Source organism: Macaca nemestrina, chromosome 2 (assembly GCF_043159975.1).
Source record: "Macaca nemestrina isolate mMacNem1 chromosome 2, mMacNem.hap1, whole genome shotgun sequence".
Lineage (NCBI taxonomy): Eukaryota > Metazoa > Chordata > Mammalia > Primates > Cercopithecidae > Macaca > Macaca nemestrina.
In genome coordinates this window covers 174633421-174658968 of record NC_092126.1, presented here as the reverse complement: position 1 = coordinate 174658968, position 25548 = coordinate 174633421, and the positions used below count along the sequence as shown (strand labels likewise).

The following is a 25548-nucleotide window of genomic DNA, read 5'->3' as shown; positions in this document are numbered from 1 at the left end:
TGGACTCCCTGGTATACTCTGAGATCCCATAGGGCATTTTGGCTCCCGATTGGGAACCACATGATTCTGTGCATGGAGACCAGAAGGGAGACGGCTAGAGGCCTCATTATGGCAAATCTTAAAAAACAACACTGGGGAAAATTATGTTTCTTCTGGTTCTTTCTTCAGGAAGAAATAAATTTGACCTTTTTTTAGGTTATATTTTTACTTAGTCATTGTCACTGCTCTCCTTTGGATACATTTCAGTTTCCCTCTAAAATGTGGAAATCAAAGCTAGACATAAAAATCAAATCTAAAGTGTATTCCTAAGGAATTCTGTGTTATCATGGGCAATTGCCTAGTCAGCTCTGTATGTCTCCCCAATACCTGAGTTAGACTACCTTTCTACCAGAACTCTCCTTACTCAAGATGTACGTGAAGCTTACTGACTAACCTAATGTTCCTAAAAGCCTAAAGATCCATATTTGATTTTTATTAATACAATGTATGCTTAATTCTGGCTACATTATTTCATTTTTCATGGATTAGAGGAATATTTTAAAATAAACTTTATTGTATGTATTTAAAGTATACAACATGTGTTATAGGATACATACAGATAGTAAAAGGGTTACTACAGTGAAATAAGTTAATATATCCATCTCACATAGTTACCCATTTTTCTTGTTTTTGTGGCAAGAGCAGCTAAAACCTACTCACTTAGTGTAAGTCCCATATACAGTACCTTTTTTTACTTCAAAGATGCATTGTGAGCTGCTTTATTAGAATGAAATGAACCATTTAGCAAACTGTGAACTTCGTAAGCAAGTATTTAAAACATGATTTTCAAAGACATTCCTTACCATTGTGTTTAAAGCCATAATGCAAAGGGTTTACATGTGCACGTTTAAAAGATGAGTCTCAGCATGTTACTTCAAAGATGGATTGTGAGCTGCTTTATTACAGGGAAGTGAACTGTTTACCAACCCGTAAACTCCCATATACAGTACAACCGTATTACCTACAGTCCTCATATTGTACATTCGGTTTCTGACTGCGGTTTTAAATTCAGAGTCATTCAATATAACTTACTCTTCTTAAGCAGGCTGATGAGGAGAGTTTTGAGGTCTTCTTTTAGGTATGGCAGGGAAAATCAAACTATAAGAATCAAATTTCATTGAATTCCAGTAAGAATAAGGGTCTTAGGCTTTTTAGTATTTTATTTGCAATATGGGTGAGATCCTTGGAGATATTTTAGCAAAAAACGTCATTGTAGCTGTAAAAAATGTCATTATCATGATAATACAGGTACAGTCAGAAAGAAAAGGAAGCATAAGTGCTGTCAATGGTAATAATTTCAATCACCAGCTGAAAGCAATGTAAATGAATTAAATCTAAGAATGTGGTTTTTTTTTTCCAACAGTCAATTTGATGAACCCTTGAACCATCTTTTTATTTGCTGGGAGCAGACATGAAGTAATGATTTTAAACAGAGTATATATTTATGTCATGTAAATCAATTAGGCAAAATGTCTATATCATATTTTAATCTTTTAATTGTCTCTTATTCTTTTCACATCAAGCTTTTATCCAAAGCAATTTTTTAGCAGTATAGAGTTCAGTTGCTTCTGTTAAACAGTAAAAATACCAACATGGGTAACCAAGTAGTAGATGAAAGACAGTTTTTCCTTATAGAAGTATTAGAGCTGATGAAGAAAATATATTAGAATATAATTTTTTGAACTCCTAAGGAATCTGAGCATTGATCACTAATTGCTAATATCATTAAAAGAGAGACAATCAACCTCCCAGCGGAAGAACACACTACCACCTATGAAACATCTTGACAAAAAAGACACATCTGAATGGGCAAACTGCTAGTCTACCAATTTAAATAAAAATGAACAGAATGGAAGAACCTGTTGAACTACTCCTAGTAATGCAGTGAGCAAAATCTAGACTGTGTGATAACTATAAGACCACCAATCTGGTTTTCTTACAAATAAACTTAAGGAAGAACAGAAAGGAGGGGAGTGGAAGAGGGAGAGAGTGTGAGAGAGTGATAGAGAAAGAATCTTGCAGTTTATGACAGGAGATAATTAGAAATATGAACAACAGACTGGATATTTTATTATATTAAGAAGGTAGTAACTTTTAGGTAATGATATTTGTACTATGATTTGTAAACAGTACTTACTTTTAGAATAAATGCTAAAATACTTATGGATGTAATTATACAGGGTCTGGGACTGCCTTCATAATCCAGTTGTCAGGGAATAGTTGGGCTACAGATGAAACCAGTTCACCTACAAGTTGATCACTGAGGCTGGTTGATGGGTTTACAGAGTTTCATTATAAAATTCTCTTTAATTCTAATTTTGAAATCTCCCATATGTATTAGTTTGCTAGGGCTGCCATAACAAAATACCACAGACTGAGTGGCTTATACAACAGAAGTTTATTTATTTTCTCACTATTCTGGAGGCTGGAAGTCAAAGATCAAGGTATTGGCAGGCTTGGTTTCTTCTGAGGCTTCCCTACTTTGCTTACAGATGGTCACCTTCTCCCTGTGTCCTCACACATTTTTTGATTTGTGTGCACCTATCCCTGGTAGGTCCCTTTGTGTCTCAATTTCCTCTTCTTATGAGGACACTAGTCAGACTGCATTAGGGCCCACCCTAACAACTCTATTTTAGCTTAACTATTTCTTTAAAGGCCCTATCTCCAAATACAGCCTGAGCTACTGTGAGCTAGGGCTTCAACTTATGAATCTGAAAGGAATACAATTCAGCCCATAACACCATAATAAATTTAAAAATAACATAAAATATGTTGATAATATTTTTAAATAAAACAGGATGCATACATAAAATCCTTAACTTCAAAAACTGAATTAAAAAGATATGAACTGTTTCTGAGACTACATCTTCAAATAAACTTGTCTCATATTCTCACCTTTTAATATTTGCCTCCTCACTCGATGTGTATCCTTAGCAAAGCTGTTATATTCATTTTCCTGGTAGTCCCTTTCTGAGATCTTAGAGACTAAATTGCATCATATGGAAAACAAAATTCTGTGGTGAGCAACTAGCTATATCCAGGCACTACAGCATTGTCTATGTTTTAAAGAAAATATTCATGTAACAAATATTAATTATCACTTTCAAAATTATGCACAAACTGGGGAATTGACAAGTGTTAGGCGATAGCACAATCAGGAAAACATGTCCCAAGGTACCCACTTTTATCTCAGTGGAGATCACTGGCAGAGGGTCAGGGTGTCTGATTTTCCTGTCCTACGCAACTGGGTTTACGTGAAGTCATACAGAAAACACTAGCCAGACTTTACATAAATCTGGGAATATAACACATTAGTTAGAAGTTAGCATTAGATTCCAAAAAAAAAGGTCATTACAACCTGAGAGAATGAGGCCTAATAAGGTGACAAACTTTACTAGGGATAAATGTATGATTTTACACTAGGGCTCAAAACCACTTACTAGAAAAAATAAGAAAAGAGAGGTATGGCTTTACAAGAACACATATTAATATTTTTGTTAAAAACTTTAACTGGTAATGAGGACACTGAGGGTCAATAATGTGTTTACTGAGAGTTCACATATTATTAGGTGTACCAGTAAGATTCCAACAACTCGAAAGAAAGATGAGGATTCCATTTCAGTCAAGGCTGTTCAGGTTTCATCTGGCATATTTTGTTTCTAGGTAATACACTTTAAAATATAATGCTAGGATGGTAAATATATTTAATACCATGTCAAATGAAGAATAATTGTTATTCTTGAACTTGGAAACATTAGTCAAGATTAAACAAAGACTGAAGACAGATATAATCTTGTCTTCAAATACTTGGAGGCCTGCCATTTAGAAAAGCTTTAGGCCTCCCCTCCTTGGCCCCAAACAGGAAGAACTCAGTAAACCCAGCTAACCCCTTCCCATCCCTTAGGAAATATCACTTCCTCGGGGAGGCCTTCCCTGGCCTACAGACTGAGGGCTCCTAGCCACTGGCTTCTGCAGTTTTCATTCTTCTCTGTTGGGCACTAATCCTATTTCTAATTATCAAATCGTGTTAGCCTGTGTCTTAGTAAATTCGGTTGCTTATAATAAAATACTATAGACTAAGTGGCTTATAAATAACACCCTTATTTCTCAGTTCTGGAGACTGGGAAGTCCAAGATCAAGGCACTGCCAGATTCTGAGTCTGGTGAGGGCTTGCTTCCTGGTTCTTAGATGGCTGTCTCTCACTTGAACATCGCATGGAGAAGGGGATGAGGGGTCTCTCTTGGACTTCCTTTATAAATACACTAATGCCAGTCATGAAGGCTCTGCTCTCATGACCTCAACACCCCACTAAAGTCCCAATACCATCATCCTGGGGGTCAGATTTTCAATATTTGAATTTGTAGGGGAGACACAAACATTCAGACCATAGCACCACCCTAGACTGTAGTTCTCAGAGAAGACAGACCATGTATGATTTGCTGGTCCTAGAACACGGGTGCCTAGCATAGTAGAATGAAAGAACCCATGAGACATGGATTTGGATTTAATATGAAGATCTATGTATTTTTTAATAGTGTCGTGCAAATTCATGGGCTGCCTCGAGAGGGAGCAGTTTTCCTTTCACAGGTGGCCCGCATTCAGGCTTAAAATGGCAGCGAGAGTGAGGGGATTAAAAGTGACTGGGCTAAATGAATTTTACCCTCTTTGCCAACTGAAGAACTATGATTTGAATTCTTCTGCAAAACATCAGCTCAATTCTGATCCATTTTGGAAAAGTTTAGTAATACATTTTTCATAATTGCTTCTGTTCAAACCCAAATTTCATTTCATGTTTCTCCCCACTTTTTATTTCTCCTTCTCTCCCTACTCGCCAAAGCTGATGATTAATATTTCCATTTTATTATAAGGATGTATAAAGCTTCAGAAAACATAGTGGCAGACAGTGAGGTGAGGTCAGACTTAGAAACGAGGAAAATATTTCTGAGATTCTTAGCATCAGCTGAGCTGAAAGTAAATGTAGATTTGATAAATGACACAAAGTCATTACCTCTCCACTTCTCTTTTTGCCGATTCGATTTTTACAAGGACCCAGTTTTCCCTAAAAACACATCAGACTTTCAGCAAATATAAAGACTGCATCTTTTACTCACAAGGCAAAAAAAAAACCTACCTAAATACTTTTCATTAAAATATATGCCCTATAATACTGGTTTTCAGATAGTCAAATATTACATAATTTTGGTTATTCCTGTGGGAGTTAATAAGCAAAGACCTTGAAGGTCAATCTCCTTACAAATTACTGAAACTACCAATTCTGACTTTGATTACTTGATTTAGTTTGATAATGAAGTTTGAGGATGAAGTGAAACATATGAACAAATACACATGCCTGCTATCCTTCCTCTAGTCTCTATCTTCCTTCTAGAGAACATCTTTTGTGACAGTATCCTCTAGCCCTCTATCAATTCATAGATAATTATGGAATTGTGAAAACAATATGTTATCAACCAATAATAATAAAAATACAAATATATTTATTTTAAACCCTACTACATCTGTTGAAAAGGTTAAGAAACAGGTAGATAGAAGCAATTAGGTAGAAGATTGAGAAACAATTAGACAAGGACAGGGAATTAGGTAAGCAGTGGGGGCTAGTAAATGATACCCTGTACCGGGGAGTACAACTGTTGGGAGGGAATCCACATACCAAGCAAAGGGGCTTCAAGAGAGCTCCACCCACAAAAAGGACTGAGTATGACTCTCTCAAGTGTGACATAGATGGAAATAACTTTTACGACCTTTAAATCTAATGCCTACCTCTTTCTGAAGACTTAATTCCTTCTTCTAAGGATGAAGACAAGGAAGGGATTACAGCGAAGACAAGAGGAATATGGGGAGGTTCATGATTTTCAAATGCTTAATGTTTTCCTTTTGTACCATGTCATACTAGCAGTTAATGACCAGAGAGTAGATGTTTGACTTAAACCTCACTATGTTTATGTTGATATTTATACCTTTACACGTTTTCTACAGCTTTAAGCAAACCCTGCCAAACAATGTAATCATTCTCATGTTTAGCATAACTTCAGACATGTCTCTGAAAAACAAAAAAATACACGTGAAAAAAGATATGCCTATCCCAGGAAAAATTACATAGGTATACTCTTCAGAGCAGTGCTTCTCAAATTTGATTGTGAATATAAATCACCGGGAGATCTTGTAAAAATGCAGATTTTAATTCAGTGGGTCTCAGGTGGCGCCTGGGATTCTGCATTTCTAACAAACTCCAGGTGATGTTGATAATAATGGTGCACAGAACACACTCTGAGTATGTTTTAGACCATGACATGAAAACCCAGATTCGGCAGGAAATCTGTCCCCTCAATCTCATTCCCCCTTTCATAATTTCCCACTGAGTTCCTACACTTTTCCCTGTTTTGATGGTGAGAAAGCTTTAGGTACAGCTGGATGGATACAAATGAAAAGAAAATATTCTAAAATTACAACTCCAAGTGAAGATTTTAAGTTGACTGAAGGGTATAGACATATTTTTAATGTACATGAATTATACATACTTCATCCAAATCACTGAATACATGATATCCTATTTCTTGACATAAATGGAGCCCTATGTCTGCATAAATTAAAAGTAAGTTTATTTACAGACAACCTACAGAGTGGCAGAAAATATTCACAAACCATTCCTCTGACAAAGGTCTAGTACCCAGAATCGATAAGGAACTTAAAGAAATTAGCAGGCAAAAGACAACCCCATGAAAAAGTGAGCAAAGAACACAAATACTTCTCAGAAGAAGACATACATGCAGCCAACAAACATGAAAAAAAATGGTCCACATCACAAATCACCAGAGAAATGCAAATCAAAACCACAATGAGATATCATCTCACACCTGTAAGAATGGATTTTGTTAAAAAGTAAAAAAAAAAAAAAAAAAAAAAAAAAATGTTGGCCAGGCTGTGGAGAGACAGGGATACTTACACACTGTTGGTGGGAATGTAAATTCGTCTAGCCCCTATGGAAAGCAGTTTGGAGATTTCTTTAAAAACTACGATTTCAACTACCATTCAACCCAGCAATCCTACTACTGGGTATATACTCAAAGGAAAATCAGTTGTTCTACCAAAAGGACACACGCATCCACACGTATGTTCATTACAGTGTTATTTCCAATAGCAAAGACACGGAATCAACCCAGGTGTCCATCAACAGTGGACTGGATAAAGAAAATGTGGCACACACATACCATGGAATACTACACAGCCATAAAAAAGAATGAAATTGCGTCCTCTGCAGCAACATGGATGCAGCTAGAGGCCATTATCCTAAGCAAACTAATGCAGACAAAGAAAACCAAATACCACGTGTTCTCACTTATAAGTGGGAGCTAAACATTGGGTAAACATGAACATAAAGATGGGAATAATAGACACTGAGGAATATAAAAGGGGAGAGAAAGGGAGACAAGGGCTGAAAAACTACCTATTGGGTACTATGCTCAATACCAGGGTGACAAGTTTAGTCACATCCCAAACCCCAGCATCACACAATATACCTCTGTAATGATCTTGCACATGTACACCTTGATTCCAAAATATATGTTGAAAAACAAAAAGAAGTTTAATTAATGCACAGCACATCATCTCATTGTTCAGGTGTCTCTGGGGAGTGAGGTGATCTAAATAAATCACCTTTTTCAGATAACTAAAGTTTATCTTTTTAAGTTTCCAGATCTATTTATTTTAGAAATTTTTAATTGAAATCTTCCTGGAATTAACATACTCAAGAATTTTTAACTATACAAAACAAAGTTTAACATATCTGTCTGGGCGTGGTGGCTCAGGCCTGTAATCCCAGCACTTTGGGAGGCTGAGGCAGGTGGATCACGAGGTCAGGAGTTCAAGACCAGCCTGGCCAACATGGTGAAACCCTGTCTCTACCAAAAATACAAAAATTAGCCGGACGTGGTGGCAGGTGCCTGTAATTCCAGCCATTTGGGAGGCTGAGGCAGAGAATTACTTGAACCAGGGAGGCAGAGATTGCAGTGAGCTGAGATTGCAACACTGCACTCCAGCCTGGGCGACAGAACAAGACTCCATCTCAGAGAAAAAAAAAAAAAAAGTTTAACATATCTACAGTTACCCAGGGTCAGTAGTTTTTACTCTATGGTATGACATAACATTATACGAGCTACTAAGGTCTCCACGGGACTATGTGCTCTCTCACCCAGAGCAGTGTTTCTCAGTCTATTTGGAGCTATCTTCTGTTTCCTTCCTCCATGGTCAGCTGCCACCTCACTCTGTTCTCTGATTGCCATTCCCTTGCAATTTCTAATCTGCTGCTTTGTTTTTCACAATAGTTTGGGAAAGATTCTGAAATGGGCTCCCTTCTCACTCCTGTTTTTAAAGCAGGAGCTCCCTTTCAGAGTTTTCAGTTGCTGGTAATCTGAATTCAGATAATCATGTCAGCTTAAAGAAAGCACAGAAAGTAATCCCTCTGTAAGTATCTCCTACTATGACTATTGAATACTCACTGATGCCGGTGTCCTTACAGTACTGGACCAAGTACTGTCCCATGACTTTTAGTAGATGATTATACTCTTGGACATTGAGAAATTCCTGTTTATTATGGGATGGCTCCATGACCTCCAAGGGTATATTAACAATTCCAACCACGCCTGCACCAAGTCTGAGAAAATATATGCATATTTAAATTTTGAAAATTTGGCTAAAGAAAAAAATCAAATATATTCTGGTCATTTGAAATCATTTTTTTTTCCAATAATAAATTGATTCTGTTGGTCTGGACCATGTCAAAGTTTAACAAGTTATCTAATGACGTTATCATAAATCTGTGGGGATCCCAACATGTTTGGTACCATAATAAAAAAATCACTTTAGCACAATGTTACTGAGTTAATATGACTCGTTTTACAAACCTATCACCTTACATGGAGAGTGAGGGTGGCTGGGAAGGCAAGGCTTTTTGACATTAAAAACCATGGTGCCTTACTGCAATAAACTGGCATAATCTTCTAAATGACAGTGGCCAGAGAACTACTTTCTTTCTCTGCATTTCACCTATCAGATTGGATTTCTCCTCTTCATTGCAAAGGTCCTTGGGGTGCTCAGTGAATTCCATGAAGGAATCACAGAGTTGGCTTATCCCAGAGGGTAATGAGTATCTCACTGTAAATCTGCTTGGTGACATAACTTGTTTTGGGAAAGAGCATACAATTGTCTAAGCCTTTAGGGCTCCCCACTGCCTTTTGTATGGCACATGTGTCAAAGCCTCACAATTTGGGGTCCCTGCCTATCGTGTTTTGCTACCACTTCACTCTTCCTCCGTACTTTCCTTTCACTATTCATTCTCTAAGTCTAAATTTGGGCTTCATTCTTCTAGAAGGCCTAAATTGACCTCCCCAGTTTGCTTCACTGCCCCTCCTAAATGCTCTTTTTGCACTGGATGCTCACCTCTAACATAATATTCATTCATTCATTCAAGCTCAGCACCTAGTCCTGTTCCAGGAACTAAGAATATGGTGAGAACCAGAAGTATAGGTTCCCCCTGGCTTTGAAGTTTCTCTTTTACAGAAGGGTGGCAGGCATGAAGTTAAAAAACAGATAAGTATACAAGATCATTTCAGATGGTGATAAGTGGGGTGAGTAACATAATGCAGGTGCTGTGATATGTGAAGAGTGACAGGTAGGGGGAAGGGAAGGGACCAGTTTTAATTAGACAATCAAGGAAGACCTTCCTGTGGAAAATACTTCAGGCTCATGGCTGAATGGCATGTTAGGGCCCGCAGTAAGAACATCTGAGGACAGAAGGTTCAAGGCCGAGGAATGGCATGTCCCAAGGTCTCAATGCAGAAATGAGCTTAGGAGGTCTGAGGAACAGGAAATGCAGAGAGGGTAGGGTATTAGTAGGGGGTGAGGTCCCACAGCCAGTCAGAGGCCAGATAACTGGAAGCCCACGGCAAGCAGTTCTATTCTGAGTGCACTGGGATTTAAGCAAGAAATCCAACGAATCTAGGTTTTATAAGATAATTCTTGTTATTTTCACACAATATAAAAATATGCATTTATATGCTTGTCCCTTTCACTGGATTATACATCCTTAGCAAACGGGCCATTTATCAGCAGAGCTTAGTATAGTGCCTGGCACACAACGCTGCACTATAGGTGCTTATTAAATAAACAATGAATGAATTGCTAATTCCTTGACAGTGAAGAAGCAAGATAGTAAATGTTCCCTGACCCTTTCTACTGGTCATGATTATCATGTCTAATCCTGTCCTTTTCTGCATGTCTCTTCAGGACTCTACATCATTGATGAAAGCAGCTTGAGAAGTTTCAGACCATTGGGAAAGCATGAGAATGTATTACTCTAAAATCCAAATAGGCTAGAGAGTTTCAGTAACATATGATCATGCAGGTAACTGGCATGAACTCATACATGTAGGGGCTGCACAAAATGTTAATAGGGTTGCTTTACAAGACTATGGATTTTTCTTTCCTTCCTCTTCTAAAAGTTATTTAATATGCTTGTATTATTTTTAAATTGGTAAAGCATTAAAAATTTAAGCCAAAGAGGTGGCACAAGGAATGGCCCCACATCAAGCTGCTCAATCAATGCATAGAAAAAAATTTCCCAAAGTGTGATTTTTCCTTAGAGCATGCATGCAGATTCACCGATATTATAAATGAGGCAGATTAATGCCTGCATATCGACAGGAAGGGTGAACAGAGACTATGACACTTGCTCCCATTGTGATTAGTCACTCATCTCACTCTACAGACAGCATCTTACTGTAACCTCCCTCTCTCTGCTTGTACCTCTGAAAGCAAAAACATACTTACAAGGACTTCAGTTTCAACTGTGAGCCCACTTTTTCATGCATTTTGATCAAACGGTTGTTGCTGTAAATAAACATTCCAGCTTGGCTTCGGTTTTCCACGTTCACGCCATAGAACAGGGAGAGTGTTCTGGCTTTCTTTAATTCTCTAGAGTTAGATTTAGAAAGTTTAAAAAGTTGTTTATTAAATAAACATATATAGTTTATGAAACTGCTAATAATTAAACTAGAAGGTTAACGTCAAAGGTATATATCCAAATGTTTTGCAAAATCTGGTAGGCACACTCAGATGTCTCTGTATAGCCAAGTATTCTGCATAAACATGATGCCAATAACTATGCCAGTCAAACAAAGGCATTTACTGATTCAAAAACACGTCTGCCAATTTAAATTGACAAGAACTAGAAAATGCTGAAAGAGTTGTGAAATATTAACCGGTCTTATAAGTTCATTGCAGCATTTTTTACAAAATGATGACTTGGCTATTTTAAATTTTAGGTATTTCTAACAGTAGGTGTGATTTCTAAATTTCAGCAGCTTCTCAAGTCTCCAGATATCCCACACAGACTGGAATGCACCAAAAGATATTCTCTGGCTTCCTCTTAACCTTTTCCAAAATACAAGGTAAATAAGTTATTATCATAAAGCAAGTTTACAAGGGCAACAGATATGAGCTCCTGTTTTTCTGACTGACCTTCTATATTATGTTTTGTGTGAGTTTTCTATTAAAAGTATAAAATAGAAATTGAGAAATACCACAATGTGATAAAAACAGTTATGGTAAGGAGTTGTGATATAAACATCTGTAATATCAGAGGCTGCTAGAAGCTACGAAAATGCCTGGATGTGAGAGGCAGACTTGGTTTCAGATACAAGCCTGTCTTTGTAATAACCATGTGACCATGGTTGTGCCTCTTAAACTTTCTGTCTCATTTGAAAAATGGGACTAATACCTGCCTAGCCACTTGTGATGTTATAAGAACTAAAAGAAATAATGTTAAATATAAGCCTGGAACAGATTAAGTACATAACAATTGTTATTTTCTTTACCCAATCAAGGATGACAACAAAAGTAATTCTCCTGCGCTCACCCTGTAGCTCCCCTCTCTCCACAAACTTGGTCTTTTGTTTTATGACCATGTGCTATTACATTTGACATAATATACTTACTGGACTAATTAAATGCATCTATCATTAAAGAACAATTATAAAGTTCTACCAGTCCTTCCATGTGGATATGATATATATAGAACATAAGATATGAGTTAATATACTATATATTTATTAAACGCATGTATATCTAAGATTAAACATATAGGAATCAAACTTTTTCTCAAAAATCACTACTCAGTAATGAGATCCCAACTATTCAACAAAAGTACTGACTGTATAAGGGATACCTAAATACCGTATTACAGTATATGACACAGTCACTCTATAATATTAAATGATATACTGATATTCTTCGATTAAAAAACCCAGCATTTGACCATTAAAACAAGTTCATTGCAACTGGCATTATTATTAATAAAGTATTGATTGGTCAGTTTTCAAACACTTCACTGTATGAACTACCTCATACAGTGAACTTGTTTCAAGAAGGTTTTTATTTCTAAAGCCTTAGGGCTTCATTTTTAAATTATATTTCTATGACATTTATTTAAATTTTTCTGGTAAATGCATAAGTAACATTTCACATTTATTTATTTTGATAAATGCAAAAGTGACATTTAAAATTTAAGTTTTGAGGAAAGTTATGGAGGAAAGTTATGGTCAGTGCATGGTTCACAAAAAATAATGTTAAGAACTAATCATACTTCCCTTAAAAATAGTTTCACAAAGGTATCACAGCTTTCAAAGTCCGATCTTATGTGGGCAGCAGTGATTATTTTCAGTTTAACTTGTTTAGCATTTGAGTTGGACAGCAAGTTAATCTTACAAATGTAAATATCTGGTTTTGTTAACATATCATTGCTATTTATATTTTAGCGATATATAAGCAATACATTCACGTGAAACATTACTTCCTATCTTAAATTTTAAGCAACTAGACAAAGGGAAGAAACTGGAACCAATTCTCTAGAATTTAAAATGGCAAATGACACAGAGGCAAAGTGAGTTATCAGCTGATCCTCCGGGCAGTTCACTCCCTCATCCAGACATCTTCATCTAGCCCAAACAATTAAATAATGAACTAATTTTTCACTTTTTTTGGAAGTTTTAACATTATGTAGACACACACGTGTACATGTAAATATATACTTTATCAATATTTTCCATTGCTTATCTTGGTTTTGGGACCTTGACTATATTAAATTTCAGATTATAAGATGTCACAAGCTGAAAAAAAAATTGTCACAATAACCACTAAATCTACCTATTTAGAAACTAGAATTTGTTTTAACACAGTACAGAGGATTCCTGCAAACAAAAAACCTTATGTCTCACCTTTGTTTCTCTTTAAGATTCTTTTGCTTTGCTTCTACATCTTCCAAAGCTCTCTGTAATACATCCTGGAGAAGTGCATTGGTTAGGAGAGAACATTATGCCACTGAATTAACAAAAAGCCAGTTGATATTATCCTATTATTCAAATGTTTCAAGGGTAACAATAGCTCACATTACCTAATGCAATTCTACCTTTGTAGATTCTCAATGCTTGATAAATTATTCAGTTCCAACACCTTAGAATATAAACCAAATCCTAACCCACTATTCTCTTTTTGTATATATTCAGATATCCTCTCTGCCTTTTAGAGAAAGAAACTTTATTCTCCATAAGGGCACAAAGTCTTTGACAAAAACTACATGAAAACTTGGGTGAGTTATTTAGTGTACCCAGGTTCTGACTTTTGTTTGTGAGAACAATAAATGCTCAATTATGTGACCACTAAGTGTTTTTGCAGGAAACAAAAAGATAATTGAGAAATTTGGTTAGTAGCCAGCAGAAAATATCTCCTTCATATTGAATTCTGGATACCTCTAATATTTCTCAAACTTTCCCTTTATAGGATACCCCATGCCCAGTTATCTTTCTTATTAACACTTTTGATTTGATATACCAACTCATTCACTACTCTAAATCTGGTACGCTCCCTCTGACCAAGCAGAAGAGGAATAATTCATGATTGTTGTTCTCAGGCATCAGAATAGCCTCTTAACATGCTTCATCCTCCTGAGGTGAAAGGTGGGTATCTCTTTTGATGTATGGTACGCCACTGAATGAACACTATTTTCACTGAATTTCAAGTAAAAGAAAGTGGAAAATGGTTGGCAAGTATTCCATTTAAAATTCATCTGCCCAGAAGAATTTAAGAGATCAAAAGTTCAGGTCATTCTGATTTGCTCTCTTCTCTGCCTTAAAGAAACTGGACTGCATCAGATCAACAAAGCAAATTGGTCAAGGACTTCCCTACCCTGCCTGGCAGTGCCCTCAGAGCACAGAGCAGAGGCAGGGAGAAGAAACAGAAGGAGGCAAAAAGGAAGCAAGGTCCTGACCCATTAGTCTTTCTCTGGACTCTCAAACATATAAAGCAAAGGGAAATGATTTCTTAAAAACAAAATTTTAAAAAGCTTAAACTATTAAAAATCAATAATCAATAACAATAAGATAGGTTTACCTTTGATTTTAAAAATGAAAAGAAAAAACTAAGAGAAATTGGGGCAAGCCATGGACAGAATTAGCTTTGGGGCATTAGCACGAACTACTCTTTGATGTCATCCCTTACTCAAGACCTTAGATATGAAAGATCTTTATCAGACACAGCCTTGGTCCTGGAAAGTTAAATGGCAAAATCACTGAAAGGATTCATACATTCAGTCTGTAGAAGAGGATGAAGAGAAGGTGAAGTAAGGCATTTTACCTCCATATTCCTACTTATCCCTTTGCATATAAGCAAATAAATATGTTGCTTAATGATTCACCATCGTTTAAAGCTTCACACCATATTTTTGGTAAGAGTTAGCAAACTTACAATATATGTCTTGCAGCAATATTCTATTTCTCTTAGTTGCAATGCATTATAATTAATAACAATAGTTCTTTTTAACTTATCTTACTCATGGGCATATTGTAAGAATTACAAAGAATGTTTATGAACTGTGTGGAGCAACTCATAATAAAAGAGCTTTGTAAGCTGGAAGCATTGTTATTAATATTCATAATTACAGCATATAATTCCTGGCACTAGCAAGGATTGCTTATTAGACCTTTCCTTGCTTTCCCCATTTATTTAGGTCCACAGGGAGCTATAATTTGAATAGATATTTTCAAGGAGACTTGATAGGCTAGTTTTTTCTTCTGCTGACTTTTCATTATTTTTTCCCTTTCTCCTGTTACTTTCCTTTCTATTTTAAAGAAATTGCTTGTGATGCTCTTCCCCATTTCAAATTCACCCCATGTTCTGTTCATCTTTTGTCTCTGCCTCAGCCTTGCCCCCACTTGCTGAGTTTCCTCTCCTTACTCTGCACTCATCTATTCTGTTGACCTGAGTTAAAATCAACTTAATCTGCTGAGCTTATCTGTGCTTAAAAGTTTAGGAAGTAGATGATAAGAGACAACTATGCACAGGAAAAAGCAAATGACACAATTTGCCATTTAATAAGACTACTCTCTTTACATGTCGTACCTTGGCAGAAGATAAAGAGGTTCTGTCACACTGGTTTACTTTGATTTGTGCTTCTTTCAATATGAATTCAGCTGGAAGTAGAAGCCAAAGAGTTATAATACAGCAAAATTATTTCAAGCAATTTTAAGTGAGTATTTTCCATACATATAGCATGACCAGTGAAAAATGGCATACAGACCATGATCTCAGAAAACCCTATGTTCCTCTTATAACTTTTACACATTTTAAATCTTCCTTCTATTGGGCTTTCATTTAGGTACGACAATTTATTGGACAAAAATATACAAATATAAATTCATAAGTCATAAATGAGTTTTTAGCTGACAGAAAAATGCGTTAAAATCCACAAAATATAGATGTAGAGCTACTACTCACTCCCAGATACTGGGGAAGAGAGCTTTGTTCCTGCAGTAGGAGGAGTGAATATGTAGAACATCCTTCTGAAAGTGGAGGCAGTGCAGGGATCTAAAATGACCTAACACAGTTATGACAAGCAGGGTTTCTTAGCTTATTTTATTTTTTAAAATAGAGACACAGTCTCACTATGTTGCCCAGGCTGGTCTTGAACTCTTGGCCTCAAGTGATTCTCCCACCTTGTCCTCCCAAAGTGCTTGAATTATAGGTTCAACCACCATGTCCAGACAGACAAACAAGGTTTCTAACAAATATCAATCTAGTTGGAAGTGTGTTCAGGATTATACTTACAATAATAAATAATATCATGAGTAAACAAACTCAGAGATGAAAAGAATGTGTTTTGAAGTTCCACAGAGACAGAAACTACAATTAATTAATTGTAGTAGCTCCTACAATGCCTAGAGCAATGTATGTCTCAGAATAAGTGCACAATTAAGATTTGCTGAATGACTGAACAACAATGATGTAGGCTACAGGTAATCGCATACCAATCTTTACTGCTTCTTCTGCCTTTTTAACTTCATTTTTAAATGCTCCTTTAAAAGAAGATGTGACATAAAGATACTTTCTGAAAAGAAAAAAGAACATAATCAAGTCAGACTATCATTTTAAAGTACATAAGACAATATTCTTTAGTAAGACTATATGCTCCAGAGATACATAATTATTAAGAAAGATTCATCGAGTGAGTTGCATCCAGCTAGTAAATTAGCAAACTTTATACCTAAGCGAAATTCCTTGCCTTTCACTACTTAAAAATGTTGCTTTTGTAAGGAGACTTCATGAGAGCGATAAGAAAATCTGCCCACACAAATGTTCACTTAGACATCTAAAATAGGATAATTTTCTTTAAAAAATTTTATGAAGTTGTTCCCTTATCAAAGTTTCTGGTTAATATGCATAGCCCTCTTACTCAGATTATCATCAACACTGGATAAACTACTTATCCTAGTCCCAAAACAATTATCTCTAACTGCGATGCTCTGAAACACACATTCATGTATCATTTTAAATTACCAAAAGCACATTTTCTACTTTATTGATTGAGAGACCTGTTTTCAAGGTCCATTGTTTTAGTGATCGCAAAGATGCTCTAGAACAATAAAGGAAAAAATATATACACGTATATATCCATAAATTCAAAGAGAACAAAGCATAGGTGAGAAAAGCTCTACAGAACCTGAGGTTCTCTGAATACAGTTGAAAGTATGTGCATCTGTTAAAGAAAATTCCCCAAACTGGGCTTTAAAACATTGGTTTAAATCATCATAGAGAGAAAAATTCTAGAATAATATTTGGTTTGAGAATGCTTGAAGCTCTGTAAACTCTAAATGTACATCAATAAGAAAACAGTTAAATAAATCATAGTGCTATGCAATATATTTAACAATGACAAAGTCTCCAAGATGTAACCGTAAGAGAAAATAACAAGTTGTACATAATTTTATGTTTAAAAAAACCTGTATGTGCATGCATGCATGTGCACATATATATAACTGTGTAGAAAACAATCTGGAAAGATATTTATTAAACTTCTAACAGAGGTTCTCCTTTGGGGAACATTACAGATTGCTATAGCACAGAATGAATGACAAGTGGTAAAAAGGGCCTTTAGTTATTTGATTTTTCCCCCATATCTAATTCTGTATTGTATAAATTTTTATTAATTTTACTACTTTTATGAGGAAAATAGAACCCTTCTCCATCAAGAGAAATAAAAATATGAAGAAACACTAAGTACCTTTCAATGCTTTGTGCTGAATAAGTATGGAACATAATACAGCATTTTGGGTGACTGGTTTGATCAGAACAACTTGCAGAAATTTAAACTTTCATTGACTTTAATTTTCACACTTAAAACATTTGTTCAAAATACTCTGGCCAATATCAAATACAGTATTTTAAAATTTAAGTTGAAAAAAACAGACTTCAAGTAAAGAAAACTACAGTTCTGAACTTTTATTAATACAGAAAAAAATTAGCCCCCAGTTGTAAATCATAACTACATTGTAGTATTCAATCATAATTCTTTCTTTTAAGTTATAAGAGTTTACCTGGTTTAATCATATTGTGAAAATAATTCTAATCCTTAATTATTCTTTACAACATGTAATTAGGCAGGATCAATAATTTTCTGGTTCATATAATATTGATAGATAGAGATGTGGATGTCCAATAGACCTCCCAAATTTAGTATGTCCACTATGATATGAAGAGAAGTCCATCCACCATTCCTCCTAACCTCTACATTTGCACTTCCCCTATCATTCCCAAGATTTTGTTCAGGATAAAAATTTAGAAGGCCTTCTGGACTCCTCAATTTCTCTCCACCCCATATCCAACTCATTGACAAGACCTGTTGGCTCTATCTTCACAACACATCTGTAATCCAGACACTTTTCATCCCTTCCACCATTACCACCTGAGCTCAAGCTCATTTCTCTCCTAGAATACAGTAATAGTATCTATCCTACCTCAACTTCCCTCCTTTCTTCTTGTTCCATGAAATCAGTTCTCTACTCAACAGCTAGAATAATCTTTTAAAAACGTAGATCAAGTAATGCCACTCCTCTGCTCAAGTTATTTCATTCTCAATACAGCCACCTCTTCGTGTCATGTTGCTTCAGGCCTTACCTGATCTGCCCAATCTACTTCAATCTGTTTTCTGTGTTCTAGCTAGAGTAGCCTTTGATTGCTGTCTTTGCACTTACTGTCCCCTCCTTCTGGAACCATCGTCCCACAAAATTATTGCATAACTCACTGTGCTACCCACCATCCAAGATGTCTCCTGTGTTTTTTTTCCTCCTGGTATTAATGCCTATGTGTGGTGCCCCCACTGCAACACTAAATCTAGGCTGACCTGTGGCATGGCAAAAGTGATGGTCTGTCACTTTTGAAGATGGGTTCTAAAAGGCTGCAAATTCTACTTTGTTCTCTTGAATTGCTCACTCTGATAGAAGTCAACCATTATGTCATGAAAATACTCAGGTGGACCTATGCAATGGACCTTTGTTAAGAGGAACCAACTTGCCCCAAAAGACACACACACTCATATGTTTATTGCCACATTATTCACAATGGCAAAGACATGGAATCAATCTAGGTGCCCATCAATGTTGGACTGGATTTTTTTTAAAGTGGTACATATACACTATAGCATACTACACAGCCATAAAAAAAGAATAAAATCATGTCCTTTGCAGTGACATAAATGCAGTGGAGACCATAATCTTAAGTGAATTAACACAGAAACAGTAAAACAAGTACCTCATAATCTCATTTATAAGTGGGAGCTAAACACTGAGCACACATGGACATAAACATGGGAACAACAGACACTGGGGAATACAAGACGGGGGAGGAGGGAGGCAGGGATGGGGGTATGGGTAGAAATTATCCCTATTGGGTACCATGCTCATTAGCTGGGTGACAGGATCCATACCCCAAACCTCAGCATCACACAATATACCCATGTAATAAACCTGCACATGCACCTCCTGTATCTAAGATAAAAGTTGAAATTTAAAAAAAAAGAATTACCTGATATTTTATCATCCATTTTAATTTACATGTTGTCTTTCCTCTCCCACTAGAACGTAAGCTCCATGAGGGCAGGAATTTTCTCTTTTTTTTCTTTTTTTTTCTGAGACAGAGTTTCACTCAGTCTTCCAGGCTGGAGTGCAGTGGTGTGATCTCAGCTCACTGCAATCTCTGCCTCCTGGGTTCAAGCGATTCTCCTGCCTCAGCCTCCAGAGTAGCTGGGATTACAGGTGCAAGCCACCATGCCCAGCTAAATTTTTGTATTTTTAGCAGAGATGGGATTTCACCTAAGAATCTTGGCCAGGCTGGTCTCGAATTCCTGACCTCAGGTGATCCACCTGCCTTGGTTTCCCAAAGTGCTGGGATTATAGGCGTGAGCCACCATGCCCAGCCCAGGAATTTTCTCTTTTTGGTTTTGCAAAATGTCCAATGCCTACAAGACAGCCTTGCACATAGTGGTCATTCCATCCACTTGCTCTTACGCATTTGTATAATAACTACTACTATTGGTTTACAAACATTTCAGAAACCTTACTGTTTTTATGTTTAACATAAAACACTGTTTTATTTTAGTCTTCATAATAACCTCAGTGGCAGAGGAATTCTCAATTCACAGTGGAGAAAAGAGTAAGACTCAAGTAATTGCCAAAGGTCCACAACTAGTAAATGACAAAACCTAAATTCCCATCCAGGTTTGGCTAATCCAAATTTTGCTTCCAACTATCATACTGTAATAAAAGATTAAATAATTCAGTACTGTAAAAATTCAAAAATGGACACATAACATGCATAGTATACAAAAGAATCACTGTTCAAAAATTACTAGTCTGATGGGTGGGTGGGGTGTTAGGGTATGGAAAGCATCCCTAAATACTGAATTGTTTTGGAAGCATAGTGTTGCAGAGTATTCAACAACAGAACATAGCGTTAATGTCACCGAATAACTTAAAAAGGACCATGAGGTTCCTCTGAATGCAGGGTAACACCCATCCCAACTCATTTGGGCTCCCTTCAGCATCATGGGTCTATGGTTAAGCAATGTTAATGAAGAATGTTTGTTGCCTAAGATCAAATAACATAACCATATAATAATTTGTCTTTATTATATAAACAATATTTAAGACTCCAAGAATTATAGACTTATAAAATGTTTAAGAGACCTGAGAAATCACCTAGAAATTTTTTCCAAAGTAATAATTTCTTCCATGATCTAGACTCCTACAGAGACAAATTTGCACTCATCTCGGGTGGGAGTCCGTTCCATTGTAATACACTCCAATGGGAAGCAGCCATCACTTGATATAAGTAATTTAGGTAGATTACACTCAATTTACTAAAATTCCTTCAGAAAATAGAGACAAATCCACATTTTCCATGGGCTTAAACTATTTTTTACCCAAACTCACCGAGAGAAATTTAATTTGAAAAGATTGGCTATATTGATTGATCCAGGAGACACTTGGCGCTCCCCAGAAGAATAAGACTGATGAAAAGGAAACATTGCTTTGATATTTATTAGGAAATGAATGAACTGATTTATAGGGAAAGTCTCAGGATTGGAATATTTTATTTTCAAAAGATGATGGGCAGTATAATTAGAAATCAAAAGTAAAGCTTTTGCAAAATTCATTCGTGTGTGCTCAGGGAGTACGGTGCAGAGATCTATAATTTTAGTATTAATATCTTTAGGAGTGATTGCAAGGCCCCTCTCAGGACAGCTACTGCATTTTCATGCAAATAAGACAAGATGACAAATGTAGACATATTATAAAGAGCTAATGTGGTATAGGAGAAGAAGCATTGAATGTGGATTGGTAAAGAATTTAGAGCCAGAAGGTTTGAGTTCTTCTCTAGTTTTAACATTTCCTTATCTCTAAAATGATGATGATAACCTAACACACAGTCTTACTGCAGAAATCAAATGAAATAGTTCAGGTAAAAAGGCACATACATAGGCAGTGTACACAAATTAAATGTTTCTCCCAATAGATATCAAGGTCCTCAAAACAAGAATTAATTTTATCTTTTTTCTATTTTTCCGTAAGTTATTGGGGTACAGGGGGTGTTTGGTTACATGAGGAAGTTCTTTAGTGGTAATTTGTGAGATTCTGGTGCATACATCACTCAAGCAGTATACACTGCACAATATGTTGTCTTTTATTCCTTGGCCCCCTCCCACTCTTCCCCCCTACAAGTCTCCATAGTCCACTGTATCATTCTTATCCCTTTGCGTCCTCATAGCTTAGCTCCCACATATCGATGAGAACATACGATATCTGATTTTCCATTCCTGAGTTACTTCACTTAGAATAATAGTCTCCACTCTCATCCAGGTCATTGCAAATGCTGTTAGTTCATTCCTTTTTATTGCTGAGTAGTATTCCATTGTATATATATACCACAGTTTCTTTATCCACTTGTTGACAGATGGACATTTGGGTTGGTTCCATGATTTTGCCATCATGAATTGTGGTGCTATAAACACGCATGTGCAAGTATCTTTTTCAAATAGCTTCTTTTCCTCTAATCTCAGACTCACAGAAAAATCTGATAAATGTTTGGCGTGTAAATGAAAGACTACCCAGAAACTACAACAAGAAAATGACCATTGTGATGGCATGCATGGTTGGACAAAATGGATTTTATAATATGTAAATATAAACTTAAAGGCCAGACCTAGTGCATGGCCAGGCATGGTGGCTCACGCCTGCAATCCCAGCACTTTGGGAGGCCAAGGCAGGCGGATCACTTGAGGTCAGGAGTTCAAGACCAGCCTGGTCAACATGGTGAAACCTCGTCTCTACTACAAATACAAAAATTAGATAGGTGTGGTGGTGCACGCCTGTAATCCCAGCCACTCAGGAGGCTAAGACAGGAGAATCACATGAACAGGGGAGGCAGAGGTTGCAGTGAATCAAGATTGCGCCACTGTACTCCAGCCTGGCTGACAAAAGAGAAACTCTGTCTCAAAACAACAACAACAAAACCTTGAAAACATTTATGTTAAAGTAAAAAAACACATAAAATATAAATCAACCAGATACATATTTATAAATATATTCATTCTATATGTATAAGCATGTACATATATGGTTTAATAGTTCAAATGTATTGTGTAAACAGAAGATATATGTGAACTGTGATCATTTAGTGGAACTAATTGTTGTCAAAGCACCTAAAATTCACTGAAGTAAAAAACAAATTTCTACTCGGGGTGATGATCTAACTTAACATGCTCACTGCAGTGTGTTTCTATTACTGCCAAATATTTGTTCACATCCAATTACTCTTTAGCAAACCTTCCTGGATGTGGTTTAAATTTTGTTTATAATGTAAAAATCTTACTATCAAAGTCAATGTCCTCACTTTGACAACTTTAGGGAGCACATCAATTTCATAAATAAAAACTCCGTGAAGATAACTGAAGAAAGATGAGTTACCTGGGTCTGTAGAGGCAATAGCAAAGATGTTTAGTCTTAACTCTCTTGGCTTGAATGAATATTCTCATACATGGGTTAAAATACAGAATAGATGTATAGGCTCTGAATGACCACCTGGCTGGGAAACTGAAACAGAAAATACAAAATGTCACAATACAGAGGACACAACAACCACATCTCTTTGAGAAGAAATAACATCAGACTATCAGGTTATTATTGTTACTACAAGAAGCTTCAGGAACTTTTCTTCTAAAACTAATGACACCACAAACACCAGCAAATCTCACAACACTCACTTCATTAAGGAGGCCTCTAAACACAGACCCAACACAAGTAACCTACACTTTGGTTAGAACTGAACTTTTGTTGGCAACCAACTGACTCTAAGAAGGCTTATATCAGCAATCTAAAATATACCTTCCATTAAAGTTGTTGACCTAGGAGAATAAAGTCAAGTCAAATAAACAAAACAATCCCTCGTTCAAACACAACAAAAAGAATCCAGGCTCACATGAATAAAAAGCATTTCCATCAAGTCCTTATAAAGAGAGAAATACAGTAAAAATGTTTCATTTGCTTTTAAAATTATGATCAAGAAACATAAAATTTCATTCCATAAGAGCAATAAGTATTAAAATAAGTATTTATGGCCCGTTGAGGGGAAGCATCTGACCACATGATAATGAAAAAGGAGAAAAGGAAAAATAAAGGATGGGAAGGCAATAAAATGGAAGCAAAACCAACATAAATAGCCTATGAAGAAAACTACCCTTGTAAAACTGCATCTTGGGAAATTACCATGTCATTGTATACTTATAACTCCAGAGAACTTCTATATTAAAGTCTGTTTATGAACTGTAAATCCTCTCCAATAAGATAGGAAATAAAGATCCACAACAAGCCCAGCCACGCTGAAGAAGCGATGCTCTTTACCACTCGGTCACAGAAAAGGCCACTCTACAAGGTCAAATGGAAAGCAGAGAGCTGTAAACCCATCATTTTTACACTTGTACCTCAGTCCAGAATAAGACAAAGATGATGGGGAAAAAAATGTAGGCCTGTCTAAGGGGGAACTACTCAACAGGTCAACACTATTGCCAGTAACTCAGTAAGACAGGCAGAGCTCCAAGAAATTTTCAAAAATGAAGATGAAGCCATAAGAAATTCAAGAATTACCTGGTTGGTTTTAAGTTCCTTCAGGCAGGATCTGAAGCTCATTAAAAAGTCAGGAATTTATTTTAATTGTTCCAAAGGAAATTCTCTGAAATAAGTCTCGAGCAGAATTTTCCCAGTATAAATTACATATTAGTATCTAGTCCATCACTCTTATTCCCTAAATATTAATACTAATGTATTTTTTAATGTAACAAGATAGGCTGTCTGTATTTGGGTGTTGCACTACAAATACAACAATGTGGTTGCTTTTAGTATACCTGGAACTGCACAATTAAGTATGTCCTCACCTGATAAAAGAAATGGAAAGAAGTCACCTTGGGATGCTTGCCATTATTTAAATCCTTTCTGGATCTCCTGATTTTTAAATTGCTCTTAGAACTGGTAGCTCTTTCTTTTGACTCTCTTCAAAACTGATACATCTTTATCATTTGAAGGTAAAAGTCAAAAGTAATTCAGAGACAACTTTGAGAATTTGAGAAATATGGTGAGAGATAAAACCAGCTAAACAAATTTTGGCTAAAAAAAAATATATATACACACACGTATGTGCCATGAGGATGCAAAGGCATAAGAATGATACAGCGGACTTTGGGGACTTGTAGGGGGGAAGAGTGGGAGGGGGCCAGGGGATAAAAGACAACATATTGTGCAGTGTATACTGCTTGAGTGATGGATGCACCAGGATCTCACAGATTACCACTAAAGAACTTCCTCATGTAACCAAACACCACCTGTACCCCAATAACTTATGGAAAAATAGAAAAAAGATAAAATTAATTCTTGTTTTGAGGACCTTGATATCTATTGGGAGAAACATTTAATTTGTGTACACTGCCTATGTATGTGCCTTTTTACCTGAACTATTTCATTTGATTTCTGCAGTAAGACTGTGTGTTTGGTTATCATCATCATTTTAGAGATAAGGAAATGTTAAAACTAGAAAAGAACACTAATCCTTCTACCTTTTAATAGCCTAATTTATTCACTCATTCAGTAATTAGTTATAGGTAAATGTTCATAGTATACATGTTGGGGATCCTCAAGGTGTCCCCTATGTTAGGAGATTCACTGGAAGGACTCACAGGCCTTAGCACACAATTGTACTCATGGCTTCGACTTACCACAGTACTGCAGAGAGGACACACAGTGGCTCACAAGGGAAAAAAAATAGTTGGAGTCTGGAGTAATCTATCTGCTAGCTTTCCTACATCCTCTCCTCCTTATGAAAGTTCACACAGAGCATACTTTTCTCCCAGCTATGAAAATGCAGCAACATGTGTATGTTTCCATCTAGGAAACCTTATTAGAGACTTAGCATCCAAGGTTTTTATCAGGAAGCTAGCCACACAGGCACCTTCGGCCTAGCATGTAGCAAAGTTCCAGAGTACCAGAAGGAAAGGAGATTTGCATATAAGCCATATGGTTTGCACAGTCTAGCACAGCAAGCCACTGTTATCAGCTAGGAAAGGTT

General features: G+C 36.4%; 1 protein-coding gene across 7 annotated transcripts in view; it reads right to left on the bottom strand.

Annotated features, from left to right (window-relative positions):
* Window positions 1-25548, bottom strand: part of LOC105477562 (MORC family CW-type zinc finger 1) — a 167295-nt gene that overhangs the window by 86302 nt on the left and 55445 nt on the right. For 4 of the 7 annotated variants that reach the window (XM_011734123.3, XM_011734125.3, XM_011734124.3 and 1 more), the window contains 7 exons: window positions 22902-23027; window positions 16410-16489; window positions 15505-15575; window positions 13326-13390; window positions 10882-11025; window positions 8553-8707; window positions 2935-3024 (listed from right to left, as the gene is read on the bottom strand). In XM_011734123.3, the coding sequence (XP_011732425.2) occupies window positions 2935-3024; window positions 8553-8707; window positions 10882-11025; window positions 13326-13390; window positions 15505-15575; window positions 16410-16489; window positions 22902-23027 (731 nt within the window). The remainder of the gene's footprint in view (window positions 1-2934; window positions 3025-8552; window positions 8708-10881; window positions 11026-13325; window positions 13391-15504; window positions 15576-16409; window positions 16490-22901; window positions 23028-25548) is intronic. The other 3 variants (XM_011734126.3, XM_011734127.2, XM_011734129.3) reach the window with 2 other exon arrangements.